Source organism: Alexandromys fortis, unplaced genomic scaffold (genome assembly GCF_014885135.2).
Source record: "Alexandromys fortis isolate MF-2015 unplaced genomic scaffold, M_Fortis_MF-2015_v1.1 scaffold_13, whole genome shotgun sequence".
Taxonomy (NCBI): domain Eukaryota; kingdom Metazoa; phylum Chordata; class Mammalia; order Rodentia; family Cricetidae; genus Alexandromys; species Alexandromys fortis.
The window spans coordinates 10,405,821-10,421,446 of NW_026067908.1; the positions used below are offsets into that span (position 1 = coordinate 10,405,821).

At 41.0% G+C, this 15,626-nt stretch overlaps 1 protein-coding gene across 3 annotated transcripts in view; it reads right to left on the reverse strand.

Moving 5' to 3' along the window:
• Positions 1-15,626, reverse strand: part of Lepr (leptin receptor) — an 84,215-nt gene that overhangs the window by 45,811 nt on the left and 22,778 nt on the right. For all 3 annotated transcript variants that reach the window (XM_050136268.1, XM_050136267.1, XM_050136266.1), the window contains exons 3-4: positions 13,260-13,589; positions 10,558-10,681 (exon numbers count right to left, since the gene is read on the reverse strand). In XM_050136268.1, coding sequence (XP_049992225.1) covers positions 10,558-10,681; positions 13,260-13,589 — 454 coding nt within the window. The remainder of the gene's footprint in view (positions 1-10,557; positions 10,682-13,259; positions 13,590-15,626) is intronic.

The following is a 15,626-nucleotide window of genomic DNA, read 5'->3' on the forward strand; positions in this document are numbered from 1 at the left end:
ATATTAGGTTTTTTATATATGTATACACACAAACACACACACATGTATGTTTGTATATATAACCTACAAGAATGGAGGAAAGTAGCCAGGCAGAGGTAGCACACACCTCTAACCCCAGCACTTGGAGGCTGACAGATCTGAGTCTGAGGTCAGCCTGGTCTACAGAGCAAGTTCAGGCAAATCAGAGCTACACGGAGAAACCCTGTCTTTGAGAAAGAAAATGGAGAAAAGAAAAGGACAAGAAATAATGAGATGAGAAAATAAACAGAGGCTTGGGAATAGAGTTAGTGTCATTAAATGCAAATAGGCTTCCCTTAGAAGGCAGTCAGTAGCAAAGTGGGAAGAAAAAAAAAGACCCAATTACAAACCTCTCATAAGAAATCTTACTAACAGAGAGCATTAGAAAAAGATATGCTATTCCAAGACAAATCAAAATAAAGCTGAATGGCTACACTGACGTCAAGAAAGTTGAATTCAGGGCAATAATTATTTACCATGGTAAAGAGGATCATTCATAACAAAAAAAATTGTGAAGAGGGGTCACTAAAAGTACATAATAAGTATTTATCTAATAACAGGCAAAAATAGGCTTAGTAATAGTTACTGGTGGAAAATTTAACCATTCTCTAATAATGAATGTAGCAAGTAGACAAAATGATTCAGGATTAAGAGCAGAACAATGCTGTCAACCAACTTGACCCATGTTGCGGGACTGGTCCTCCACACGCTAACCACAGTAAGTTCACCTTGCAGCAAGCCAACATTCAGCAATGCCAAATTGTGCAAAACAAGTCATCCCTCACATAGAAGGACAATGTTCAGTAAGAGCTGCAGAATTTCTCATAGGGCAACGAGAAAGTAGACTCAAATATGTAACGTGTTGTTTCTTTAGTTCTTATTTGCTTTCAAGTAAAGTTTATTCCTACATCTAAGAATTAAGCACAGCGTGAAGAAGAGGAGGAGGGCGGGGACTGAGGAGATGGGTAAAGTGTTTGCTACACAATCATAGGGACCATATTTGGAACTCAACCCACTTAAAAGCTGGATGTGATTGTGAGCAGTACTCTGAGGGCAAAATGGAAGCAGAAGCAGGAGACTCCCTAGAAGCTCTCAGACTAGCTAGCCTGGTTTGTCAGCAACGAACAGGACACCCTGCCCCAAAACAAGGTGGAATGTGAGGACTGCTGCACTCTGACCCCTCACACATACACACACACACACACACACACACACACACAAGCATGCGCGCGCACACAGGTTGCTACAATCTGTTTAATTCTTAGATATATGAACAAGCTTTACTTGAAAATGAATAATGATGCAAAAACATCTGTCAGATTGATTTTAAATCTGGCTTATTTACAAGACTTACCATGTGCAAAATTTTCTAGGTAGAGACATAAGTATTTAGAACTCAAAATTTGTTGCTAACAGCCAGACATGGTTCATAGAAGGTGCATTCGATCCTCTGACCAATGGTACAGTTATTTTTTCTTCTCAGGAAATTTCTCTATAAAATTACTAGCATTCTCTAAGCCAGGTCTATGCTAAACTGGTATGAAATACCACGAAAGTGTGGCACCTGAGGTCTTAATTTAGGAAAGATGACAGCCAACCCCAGTTTAAAGCTCTTGAAAAGGAACTTCACCCACATTAGCTTTGCAAATTGACTATTTGAAGTTTCATACCATGAGCTGAAAAAAATGGCACCCCAACCAGGGCGGTAGTGGTGCACACCTTTAGTCCCAGCACTTTGGAGGCAGAGGCAGGCGGATCTCTGTGAGTTTGAGGCTACCCTGGTCTGTGGAGCAAGTTCTAGTACAGACAGTTCTACACAGAGAAACCCTGTCTAAATAACAACAAAAAATTATATATAATATGTACATATATATGCATATATATTCCATTAATTATCTAGATTACAGCCTTTGGCAATCAATTTTCTCTTCTCCAAGTTCTTCATATCCGGCATCATGAGGATAATCCAGCTCAGGAGTCCACACTGACCATGTCCTGGGTTCAAGCACTTTAGCCATGGATATGAGTCCCCTCACATCCTCTGCATCCCTCTCTCTGTCGCCTCAATTCAGCAATATCGCCAGTCATTGCCCAAGTTCTTCAGCCCTGTGCTGCATTCTGGAAACTTCTCCCACCATAGACAGCTCGGGCAATTTAGAGCCTGCTTTGATTCTACTATGTAAGTGGCCGCCCCCGTGCAATAAAGTAGACGATGTTCCCTGAAGTCATCTCCTGAGTGGTTCATCTCTGCGCCCTCTACCAACCCTCTGGTGTTGCTTTCTCAGCTGGGGACACCCCGGGAATGACAACAATGCCCCATAACTCAAAACAAAAACGTGCATATGTCCAAGTCTGGTAGACAGTTGGCTATATCATTTGAAAGATGAAGCTAGTCAAAGAACCCTCAGTAAATACTCGCTGTTCGTCAACATCTCCAAGTCGGAAAACAAACAAACAAACAAACAAACAAAAAAAAAACCCTCACCCTGACCCTAATAGATGGCACCTGTCATCAACCTGATGGCCTGAGTTTGATTTCTGGGACCCATGAAAAAGAAAATTGACCCCTGCAAGTTCTCTGGCCATGGCCGTGCCGTGACACACGCACCCACACATACCCACACATGTGTATACACATAAACACAAATAAATTAATGTAAAGATAGATTTGAACTACCCCAAGCTCTTCCCAAGTATGAGATCAGCTAGCTTCTCACCAGCTCATGCTTGATTTTCTAAATATTTCCTCGCCTTAGGAAGCAGTTTGCTTGCTGGCCCTCTGCATCTGCATTATCAATGGGAGCAACAGCTATGACCGAAGGGACCACCCTCCCTGGCCAACGCCCCTTAGACGTGGTGAAGGTTCTCAAGTTTTGCTTTTGTAAGAAAAGAGATAACAAAAAAAAAAAAAAAAGAAAGAAAGAGCCATTAAACAAAAGGAACCAGTGTTTCCAGGGAAACTGAGGTTTCCCTCTAGGTTCTGAGCCTGTTAATTAAAAAAAAAAAAATCCAAGGGAGACTCAGAAGGAAGGTCAAGGGTAATTTTGGTGGAATTTGAGAGAAAAGCACCAGGGCAGGAAGGCTGCACACCTCAGCAGCTACCTGGAGGGGTGAGATAAAAAAGAGGAAGAGAGGGGGGCAACCATTTGGATGTCGACGAGCAGCTGCGTGGTGGAAGATGGAGAAAAACAGAAAACCCAGAATGCCAGGGAGAGCAATGCTTAGGGTTTGGCCAGCACCCAAACTGGAAAGAAAACAAGAAGTTATGATTTTCTGAGTAACTCAGAAAAGTGAACAGGCAGCAGCTCCATAAATCACTGAGCAGTGAAGGGGCTTCTGGGTAAGACAGACTATCTCACTAAGAGGCTAATTAATTAGTCCGCCCCTCACCTCACAAGTCTGTTGGGGAAACAGGTTTCTGACAAGGTCTGAGTGAGTGAAGAGTAGGTTACTGGTCCAGTGATTGACAGGACAACTATAGTAACTCTTTGAAGAAGGCCATTTAGAAGGTCAGGTCACCCCCCACCCCAGGCCAAGAGGTAGAATTTCGATTCTGTTCTTCTGACAAAAAAAGTTTTGTCTTAGTGGGCCTCCATTGAGCCTAGATACTTTCACTTTTCAATAAAGAATTTAAATGCTAAGGGGGGGGGTCTTCCTTTCTTACATTACCAGAAGAATAGGAGGTAGCGCCCAAAGTCCATGAGGGACAGATCCATCCTCATTCTCCTACCAGCTAATAAAAATCTGTCTAACTACTAGGACATGGGAATTATGTAATATCTAGTCTCTCCAGAAATAAGTTAAAGTCAAGAAATGGCATCTGAGGAAAAACAGAAGTGAGAGGGGCTTATCTGCTTTCTGAATAAATCTGAAAACTGTGGTAGGGTCAGTGAGGTAGCAAAAGCCTAGTGACTCTGGGTAACTTTCCTTGAAAAATCTTGTCTGCTTCTCCTGGGTGAAGCAACATCCAAAGCCTCCCCACCAGTCCTTTGGGTAATCTGGGGTCACTTCTCGGTAGAAAGGGAGATAATGAAGACCGACTTACGTCAATATTGGACACAAACACAGTGAAGCGACCTGCCAGGGAAAACTCAGGAAAAGACATGGGTATCTTTCATAAAGGAGACAAAGAAGGGAGGTCACAAAGAATGAGACCAAGTACCTCAAGAGAGAGACGCCAAGACTCATGAGGCATCATTCCTGAAGCTACAGAGGGACAGGACTAGCATGGCTGAGAGGAAAGCTGGTCAAGGTGTGGAATTCTTCGTATTGAGTTTCTAGGAAAAGCAGGTTTATAAGTGTTGACAAAGTCTGGAGAATGCATGTGACAACAGGTACAGTAGGCGGGGTCAGGAAGAACAGTGAAGCCGTTCAAGGCTCTGAAGCTCGTGTGTGTGTGGATTTTGAAATCACCAAATGTTGATCGAAAACCTGGGAGTGGAAAAAGTGAAGCTGCCTTTAGTAGCCAGGAAGGTCCAAAGTCACTTCCCAGCGTGACTTGGCAGGCAACTCTTCTTGACATGACCTGGACACTGCTCCTGTGTTCACTGGCTTCCTAGCTCAACCACACTCAAACCTTCAGTCTTCCAGCTCTGCCGTCTGTGCCGCGGGCATTCGCAAATGCTCTCCACTCCCTCTTAGTTCATGTGTGCCTCTTTTTATTACATGTCCACAATTCCAAACTTGGCTGCAGCGTTTTATGTTTTTACAACACCCTGTCAGCTCCACAATGAAAGGTATTCTGTAGGGCTTTCCTACCAGATGGAAACATCCTGCAGAGAAGTTCCTTAAGCCAGAAGGTAGACAACTCAAATAGCTTCAGGAAGTCCCTGAAACTAACCAGATTTACTAGGTCCACCCCTCCTTCCCAGAGTAAACAGTAAGAAAGAGAAATCAGCCAGACTGATGACTGGAAGGGGTTTAGATCAACTGAGTCACTGGAAACAACCTGTTGAGCCGCCTGCAAGTGTGCAGTGTTTTCCAAGTCCCTGACTTTGCTGCGCTGTCACACATACTGGGGTGGGCTTTGGTGGTGCGTCTGTTTTTTGTCATTTTTTTTCCTGTAAGTAACTCCCCACCCATATTCCTGTATGTATCCTCAATAAAACTCATTGGTTAACCAAGGTGGACTTTGATGGTATTCTTACTTTGGTCTGTCGTGGGCTCCCTATCTGGAGTGAATAGCAGTGTGTATAGTATTGCCAGGAAAAGTCTCCTTACATAACCAAGGGAAATCCTGTTATGAACACTATTTCCACACACTCATAATATGAGGCTCACAGTAGGGACCTTACAAAGGAAAGGAAGAACTTCCTCCCTGGTCAAAAATAAATGTCTAAAGCAGTCCCAGCATATCACATTTGTTAGAGTATCTCTCCTTCAGGTTCTCAGACAAACATTAATAACTGAGCTCAAACAATGCTGTCCATTTGAGGACATATTTATAGGTTTTTAAATCCTTTTTAAACATCAAATTTTAGCTCCTGGAAAAAACACATTTTTTTTCACACATGGAAGCCTTTGAACGATTTCGCTTGTGAATTTTGATGGAACAAAATGGTGATTTCCTTAAAATAAAAAGATACATTTAACTACTGTCTTAAAGCAAGTACCAGCATTTCTGAATAAGGAACTTGGCCATAAAATAATGCTGCATAAAGCATCGTGCATAAGAACATTGCCAAAGCATTCAGAGATGTTGCAGTAGTCTTCAGAATAGAATTGGTTCTAGAAGCCAAAGATCTGGGAATGACACTCAATCAAAATCAACAGCCTGGAATCAGTATCTAGATATAATACAAGATACACTCTCTCTGGCTTCCAACCCCACAGCATTTAAGCAGAAACTACCTTTCTGGGCATAAGCATCTGAGAGGTAAACATCCCTACTGGTGAAAAAAAGCAAAGAGCTTCCCATCCATAAATGCAACCTCCATTTTATGACCCAACGCCAAAATTAATTTCCTAGCCATGGGCAAAGATCACTCACAGAGTTTCAGATCTGAGTAGACTATTTTCCAATGCCCCACCACACACACACATACACAGAAGGATGGCCCTGGACACAGCGTACATAAAATATAACACAAGCGGGAGGTCTGGGAATCCTGGCAGATTATGCCCACAAATAGCAAATTCCAATGGAGGTTGAGCAAGCAAGATTAAGATTCAATGCCCTAACAATTAGAAAGAGGCCAGGGATTTATCCACCTGTCCTTCGGAAGTACTTTCCACTGACAGCCATGATCACTCTCCCCATGACTCTAGTCTGCTTTTCTATTGCTGTGATTAAAAATACCTTGAGGGAGAAAGAGTTTATTCGGCTTCTGGGTTCCTGTTTACCATGGGGGAAAGACACCTTGGGAGCGCAACGCAGGAACTTGAAGCAGAAACCACAGAGAAAAGCTGCTCATTGGCTTGATCTCTACACAACCCAGGCCCACCTGCCGAGGATGGCACTGTCCACGGAGGGCTGGACCTTCCTACATACACCAGCAATCAAGAAAATGCTCTACAGACATGTATACAGGTCAATCTGATAGAGGCAGTTCCTCAGTTGAGAGCCCCTCTTCCAAGTATGTCCAGATTTGTGTCAAGTTGTCAAAAATTGAACCAGCACACACAGTGTTTTTGAAATCTGCTAAATTTGGCTAGCTGGTTCTCCCTCTAGCCTGCTCCAAACAGAGAATTAACTAGACTCTAACTATGGTTTCCCCATGTGTCTGGTGAGGCAGTTTGTTTTAGGGACAAGCACTCAGTCAAATTTGTTATTTCAGTGTTCTTTCATGGCAATTATTAGTTACCAATAAAGGCAAAGATGGAGGTAAAGACATAGTATTTCTAAAAGTGTATCTTATGCATGTACTAAAGATAAAGGAATATGCTCAACTTAGCCATGCAGGAGCAGGCACCAACCGTGCCACACTGACTCTCATTGGTTATTTTCAGACACGTTAAATAGAGCACAGAAGGGAATCATGCGTCACTGGGTGCACTTCTGTAGAGGGACAACTGCCAACGATAGCTTTCTCCATTTGTAATGTGTACAGAGTCCAAGGTCGCGGCGAACTGATCGCCTACCGCGGAAAGGAAGATAACTCTACATATAGTTGTTCCCATGGCATTCATTTTTACATCTTTTTGAGATTTTCTTTTCTTCTTAATTAACTGTTTAGGTAACAATACTAAGAACTGGGATTCACTGCAGGTTCTTCATACATATGTCTCCTCACACTTTGTTCTCGGTAATTTCCTTCTCTACTGTTCCTATGTGCTTCTCGCCCCCAGAGCTGGTTCTCTCTCTACCTGGGTTAGTTCTCCACTCTTGCTTCCCAAGTATGTGTATTTCATCATTATGTTTTATGCCTCCATTAAGATATCTTCCTCTCTTCTCATGATCCCTTTTCTAGACTCATGACCTAAAAACACATGTTTAAATAATATAAGGAGAGAGAGAAGCGGGGGAGAGAGAGAAGGAGAGAGAGAGAGAGAGAGCACTACAGGTCTGTCTCATATGGTCTTTATGTTAAAGTACTTTCCTTTTGTTCCTGATGTCTTCAAGGCTTTCATCCATAAAGAGATGCTGAACTTTGTCAAAGGCCTTTCCTACATCAATTGAGATGATCATGTAATATATCTTCCTAAGTATATGTAGATGATGGATTATACTTCATAGTCTTAGTTGGGGTTTCTATTGCTGTGAAGAGACACCGTGACCATGGCAACTCTTATAAAGAAAACATTTAATTGAGGGTGGTTCACTTACAGTTTCCGAGGTTCAGTCCTTTATGTCCATGAAGGGGAGCATGGCAGCATGCAGGCAGACATGGTGCTGGAGCTGAGAGTCCTACATCTTATAGGCGACAAGAAGTCAACTGACTGTCACACTGAGTGAAGCTTGAGAAACGAGACCTCAAAGCCCGCCCCATAGTGACACACTTTCTCCATTAAGGCCACACTTCCTAACAGTGTCATTCCTTTGGGGGCCATTTTCTTTCAAACCATCACATTAATGATTTGTGCATGTTGAACTAACAGAAATGAAGGCCCATTGCCTGTGGCTCACAGATGAATTGCCAAGGGTTGGAGCAGTATAAAGGCTTCCTGCTATCAGATGTATAGGAAGAGCTAATAAAATACTTACAAGTCAGTAGATTAAGTGTGTGTTCTAACTTGGATTTAGAATTAATTGTCAGATCAGTGGTCCCTTTTGGCCAGAATGACTCAAAGAAATCAACTAAACCTTACCTAAATTATAGCTGCAGATTTCTTAAGTCTAGGACTTTTTATTCAATCATTAAAAAATAATTCTCCTTTTGTCATACAAGCAGAATGATACATGTCAAAGGAATGGCCATACCAATCATTTTAGCCCCTGACTGAGACCACAGAAGGGTTGAATGTACCTAATAGCTCACATGGTCCTGGGGGTAAACACAACTTTAATTCCACTCAACAAAGTACACAGTTTTGGTAAAGCCAGTAAGTAAATATGGCATGGACTAGAGGCCTCACAAACACTCATTCTTCCTTTTATCACCAGTACGTGCTGCTGGACTTTGGGTTCTTAGCTCTGGAACTCCTGCTGTGTTTTAAGAGCAGGTGTTCCTTTACCACCTGCCTTCTGAACCAAAGATGGGACAGCTGTGTTTAGTCATAGGCAGATGCTTTCAAAACACCTGGACCAGATAACGAGTATTTGTCTCTCTGCTACTAAAAAGGACTGTTTGCAAATTTCAGTAACTGGAGCCACATAATGAGGCTGAAGGCAAAAATGGAAAATTAGTAATTAAAAAAAACTATAATAGAACTTGTGTCATTGGTTTTAGGGAGAAACACTGAATAATACTTTTGAGTTTTTAATACTTAGTCAATGATTAGTCTCTTGACACTTCCATACATGTGTGTAAAACATTCTGATTGTTCTCACTCTACCCTTTCTTAACTCCCTTCTGCCAACCCCTATCCCTCCCACAAATCCTTTTCCTATAGTCAACTCTTTTTATTTTGCGTTGTGACCCATTGAGCTTAACCAGGGCTGTCATGGGTTTTGAACTGTCGATTTGGACCTGGTAGGATCACCAATGGCTCCATAAGTAAAGACAATGACTCTTCCTCTCCCGGAATCTATCTGTAGCTCTTAGTTCAGCATAGAGGGGATGTAGTAGTTTGAGTGAGAATGGCTGCCATAGACACATATCTCTGAATACTTGGCTTCCAGCTGGTGGAACTGTTTGGGAAGGATTAGGAGGCGTGGCTTAGTAGGAGGAAGTATGCCACTAGCGGTTAGCTTTGAGGTGTCAAAAGACTTGCACCATCCCCCCTGTGCTCTCTATTGCCTGCTTTGCACTTTGAGATGTGAGCTCTCAGCTGTTCATGCTGCCAGCCCTTCTCTCCCCCATCATGGACTCTAAGCCTCTGAAACCATAAGCCCAATTAAACTCTATTTCTTTATGAGTTGCTTTGGTCAGGATGTTTTGTCAAAGAAATAAAAAAAGTGACTAATACATTGAGTAGAGCCCCAAGAAGCCCTCCCACATCCACGAATGATTATGGACAGAGCCAGTCTTGAGCAGGCCCAGTGCAGGCAACCACAGGTGCTGTGAGTTCCTGATTGCAGTGTCTGTGCCCTGCCCAGAAGTTAGCTTTTCTTGGCTCTTCTCTCTATCTTTCAGCTCTTGCTGTATAGATATTTTTTTAAGGATGGAAGTAAAAGGTTTGTTTTATCTTAGGCACCTTGCACCCTTACAGAAACTCTAAAATAGAGAGCTTACAAAAACATCTAGTGTTCTTATGATGGTTTAATCAATCCATATAAAATGGAAACTAGAGCCTTCACTTTCTTCCTTGTCCCCTGTCATTACTGAAGCATTGTCAGCTCTTTCAATTTGGGTATTCTCCTGGACACATCTTTAATCCAGCTACCCACCACAGAAGGAGTCTCCTTCAGGGCGGCAGCCTATAAACCCCAAGTCCTCCTGCCATGGTGCATCTGAGTTCTGCTGGCTTTGTGAATTTACCAGGTCATTAGAAAGTAGGCATCTCTTCATCTCTTTCATTATATCAGGCCCTCAATAAAACCTTGGTCCTTCTGATAGGCCTCCAACTGCTGCCCATCCATTTAAAGTCTTCCTAAAGACAACATCAAGTTGTTTTAAGCCATTCATGCTGGCGATGTTTTCAATGCAGTTTATACACAGTGAACAACCTCTCTCAGTCAGCAAGTGGATAGGGAGGTGTTGGAAAGAACATTAGGGTAATTCCTATGATAAACGCATTAGCCAGCTCACACAGAGGACAATGTTCACATTTCTTTTAGACTGTATGTCCATCCACATCTGCAGCATCTCCATGCCTAAATAAACAGGAAGAGAAAGGGAAAACCTAATGGGGGAGATGGATGTAAAAGCATACAAACAACTTTTTATAATGTGCACAGCTGCAAAGAAAGTGCAGGGATGGGAGGGGTTCATAACCTACTTCTGTGCTTTAAACAAATCAGGTCAGATGACTAGCCAGATTCATCTCATCGGTACTCACAGATCATATAAAAGATGGACCTTATAGTCATAATTCTTGAGGGGGTTCTTAAGCAACGGCTCCATGTGGCAACTGAATGAGGTCAAGTCCCCTTTCATCCAGCACTCGATGTCCCAGTTTATACCTGCATTAAAAATAAGCTGCATTAAGCTGGGCAGTGGTGGCACACGCCATTAATCCCAGAACTCTTGAGGCAGAGGCAGGCGGATCTCTGTGAGTTCGAGGGCAGCCTGGTCTACAAGAGCTAATTCCAGGACATACTCAAAACCTACAGAGAAACCCTGTCTTGAAAAACCATCAATAAATACATACATAAAAATAAAGTGCATTAAACCTGAAAAACACTCTCAACAACCCAGTCAACGAGAAGCACTAAACTGAATTTAACAGTGTTCTGATACTATTTCCACTGCCCACTCTGAGAGGGGGGAAAACAGGCTGTTTGGAGTGTGTAGGCCTAAGCCATTCAGGGCCTTCAATCCCTCTGCTCAGTACCTCAGTGTTCCCCCTACCCGCCTTGCTCCAACCTGTTTTAAATCAGAGAATTAAATTCAATTACCATTTCTCAACTTGTTTTTAATCTCAAGCTACTTAAGCAGGACAAGACTCACTTTTATTTATCTTAGGTCAACAGATCAAGACAACAACCTGTAACCACTTGTAACTCCAGAGCCCCAGGACCCAAGGTCATCTTCTGGCCTCCACAGGCAACCAAACACATGTGCCATCACACACACACACACACACACACACACACACACACACACACACGCATGTGCGTGTGTGTAAATAAAAGTTAAAGTAAATCTTTTAAAAAATATATGACTAACAAGGCAAAACTGACAACACTAACAGTTATTATAAGAAGTATTTCTAGCTTTTGGGGACCTTGTGTGAAGGAGAAACCTATATGAAAAAAGAACAAATTAAAATCCTTGTAAGCCACTACTTACTCTCCTAATTTTAGTCACAAAAACTTTAGTTCACTTAAATGTTAACTAGTTATTATCCACTTATAAAGTTGAAATACATAGTATGGTAATGATTTCCCCTCAGAAATAAAGAATGTAGTGGCATTTTTTATCATTCAAGACTCATTATTAAGATCTTGTTCAATCTTAGTATACTTAATAATCAATGGATCAGCTAAGCTATTCCCTTAGCAATCAAAAAGCTTCAACATTTATGAACTCTATTGGAATTATTCCTACTAATTTGTTTTTAAAATCAAGTTTTACAAAAAAAATAAGTTTTAAAGCTGGGTGGTGGTGACGCATGCCTTTAATCCCAGCACTTGGGAGGCAGAGGCAGGCGGATCTCTGTGAGTTCGAGACCGGCCTGGTCTACAAGAGCTAGTTCCAGGACAGGAACTACAAGAGCTAGTTCCAGTTCCAGAAAACCACAGAGAAACCCTGTCTCGAAAAACCAAAAAAAAATAAATAAATAAATAAATAAGTTTTATCATTATTCTTTTTGCAATGATTTATTTTATCTCTCTCTCTCTCTCTCAGTGTGTGTGTGTGTGTGTGTGTGTGTGTGTGTGTGTGTGTGTGTGTGTGCCTGCATGATTTTAAGTGCACCAAAGGCATGCATGTCCACAGAGGCCAGAAGAGAACTTCATATCACCTAGAACTGGAGTTAGAAGTAGCTGTGAGTCTCCTGATGTAAGTGCTAAGAACCAAAACAGGTCCTTTGCAAACGCAGCAAGTGCTCTTAACCACTGAGCCCCCGAACCCAGGTCCCCTGTGAGAACAACAAGTGCTCTTAACCACTGAGCCATCTCTCCAATCCTTTCTTACTCTTAAACTGATTTCAACTTAGGATGCTTTTTCCTTTGTAAAGTGCTAAACCAGGTAGATGGGGAACATCTGACAATATCTAAAGATTTCTTTTGTTTGGTTTGCTGTCTCACTTCATAGCCCAGGCTGGTCTGGAACTCACAGTCCTCCTGTCTTTGCCATTCATGTGCCACAATGACAGGCTCGAGATAGATATTACAGTTACAGATAAAGATATTTCTTTCAGTACTGTGTAGAGACCAGGGCTGGTCAGACTAAAGAATTATCTGGACTGAAGGGTCATTAATATCAACTGGAAAATCCAACTAACACCACACAAGAGTCCTTACTTAGGTATGCCTATTCTTCCCTATTTGGGGGTCTTTTCATATAATTGAGCCAGTTGAGTCTTCTCTGTCCCTTCAAAAGACTTAAAAATAGTTTTGCTGTTTTAATTTTCATATACAAAACTAACTAAGCTTGCTGCTTTCCGTATACATTATTCTTAAGACAACAATTAAACTCACTCAGCATAACATATGGTTTCGGGGAGATTCCTTGCCTGCACAATTCATTATAATTTTAAACATTTTGAAATTTCACTACTTCAACAGTGGTGTTAGTAGTTTGATATTTTATCTATTTCAAATGTGCATTTTTTTTTGCTTCCAAGAAAATTTAGACTCCAAAGAGCACATTTACAAGTAAATAGTTCCCTTAATGGTAGTTTTGCAAGCTATAAAAATGAGCAGAGCATGTTTATTTGTCACACTATGAATCCTAATTTTAAAACTATATAAAAGTTATAATGCATGTTAATCACATAATAAGATAGCTAATTCATACAAGCTATGGATAATTAAAACATTTTGACGGATACAGGCATAACACAACAGTGTAGACTTGGGACATGAAAGTACTTACCTAGCTGGCGAAAGACTAAAGCCTTTACCGTTGAAGCCAGCGTCTTCCCTTCGGTTTTACTTGCTAACACAGAGCAGTTTGTACCTCGCTCAGTCCCCAAGCAACAGTGGAAAACGGTTTGGGATGACTCAGACACGTAGACACCACTTGCGTTAAAGCTAGCTTCGACATCTGCTTCATAACCCCCACTCAAAGCAGGAGCACTCTTTGGGATTCTGGCAGGTGAGAGAAAGGCGTCCCCTGTTGCGTTTGGTGGTGCACAAAACAACTTAAATCTCCAGGGAGCAGCTGGATATGCCAGGTGAAGTGCAGCTATCCCATAAAGAAATTCTGTTCGGACAGGAAAAAGACACAGGACAAAAGTGACCATTTTGACAAAGATGTAACTAGAAAATGCTTGAGACTAAACGGTGCAGTCCTCAGAAATACTTAACCTTCAAGCGAATAAGTCTGAGCTTCCACCTCCCAGGGCATCAGACTTGAGAACTTGATAGATTTACTGGACTAATTCCATTCTTTGGCACCTCTGCTTTGGAAATTCATGCATCAATTTTCTTTGTTAATCTAGCAAGTTTATATTTTAGCATGAGAAAATTTACATTAATTTTCTTCCTTTTTATAGTAAAATTATTCTTTTAGAATAAATAAGAAATATCTGGATGTTTAATGATATCAATAAGGACTAAAGCACTCTTAATCTCCATGAGAAGGATCACGACAGTATGTTAATGCTTTCGGAGAAAGTTTGTCTCTAACTTAAAGAGAGTTGCAAGGTCTCTTGAACTTTCTCAGGAGTCTCAAGATGTATAATATCCTATAAGAAAATCCCCAGGAAATGATGCAAAACAGTCCTTCCGGGAAACTCACACTGCAGGTAAATCACTACCTTTTCAATATAGACCTAAGAGCATCTGCAGCCCTATACCCAAAAAGCTGCAAATTTCAAGCTGGTCTTTAAGTAAGAAATTCTTGAAAATAAACAATTAACTCTCTACTTTTCTTCATTTTACAAATGAATCTGAATAATTTGATGACATCCTCGCTGTATACATTCCTTAACGCAGTGTGAGAATTCTTAGAATTGTGTGTGGAATGAGAGCTTTTGAAGAATTAAATGCAACAAAGTGTAAAGAATGTTCTTTGGTTTCCCAATGGATAAAGTGAAGAATTCAGACAAAGGCATAATATTCAGTTCAAAGGAAAAGAATAAAACCAAGCAATGAAAAGACACAGGAAATGTACACATATATCCTTAAGAAACCATCACGAGGACACAATCTGCATGAATCCACCAAGGATACTGGTTGCCAGGATTTAAGCCGAGCAGAGAGGTGAACAAGTGGGATGTGTGGACACTATTTTGTCTGGTTCTATAGGAGTGGGAAACGTCATTGCCCAAGGCCACAGGTGGACAGGAGTGAACCCTGATGAGAACAATAGAATTAGATGATAATAAGCATCCAAGTGGAGGAAAAATAACCAGAAAAAAAATACACTTACAGAACATTTGTAGTTCCAGCTACTCAGGAGGCTGAGGCAGAAAGACCACTGGAGCCATCAGTTTCAAGACCAGCCTGGCAACATTGTGAGACCCTTGTCTCAAAAGAAGGGGGAAAGAAAAAAAAAAGAGGGGAGCAGCCCATTTATAATAACTACAGTTTAAAAAAATGTGTCAAGAAGTGAAAAATTTCTACACTAACTATAAAACATGGATGAAAGAAATTAAAGAAATATGGGGAAATATTGTATTTTTATACAATTAAAAGAATTTTTAAATTTTTTTTAAAAATTTCACTATCCAAATCAGTGCATAAATCCAATGTATTTGAATTTATCAAATTTAATCCATACCAAAATGTCAATAACATTCTTAACAGAGAGTAAACACTACAAAAGTTCATAAGAAACAAACAAAAAAACCACCAAAAACCAAAGAAACTATGGAAATTATGTTCAAGAACAAAGCTGCCTCCAGCCAGGCATGGTAGCGCATGCCTTTAACCCTAGAACTTGGAGGCAAAAGCAGGCAGATCTCTGACTCTGAGGCCATCCTCGTCTATAGGGCGGGTTCTCAGACAGACAGGGTTATAGAGTGAAACCCCTTCTAGAAAAAGGAGCAGATCTGACTCCAAACATAGGACCAAGTCATGTAAGTAAAACAGCACGGTTCCGACAGGAAAAGATGGCCGAAGCAACACAGCATGATGCGAACTCAGAAATAAATCTGTGTATCTAGAACCAGTGAAGCTTCAACAAAACTGCCTGTCAAAAATTCCCTGGAAAATTAATGATCTGTTTAGTAAATGGCACTGGAAAAATGAGCTTTTTTTTTTTTTTTTTTTTTTTTTTTTTTTTTTTTTTTTTTTT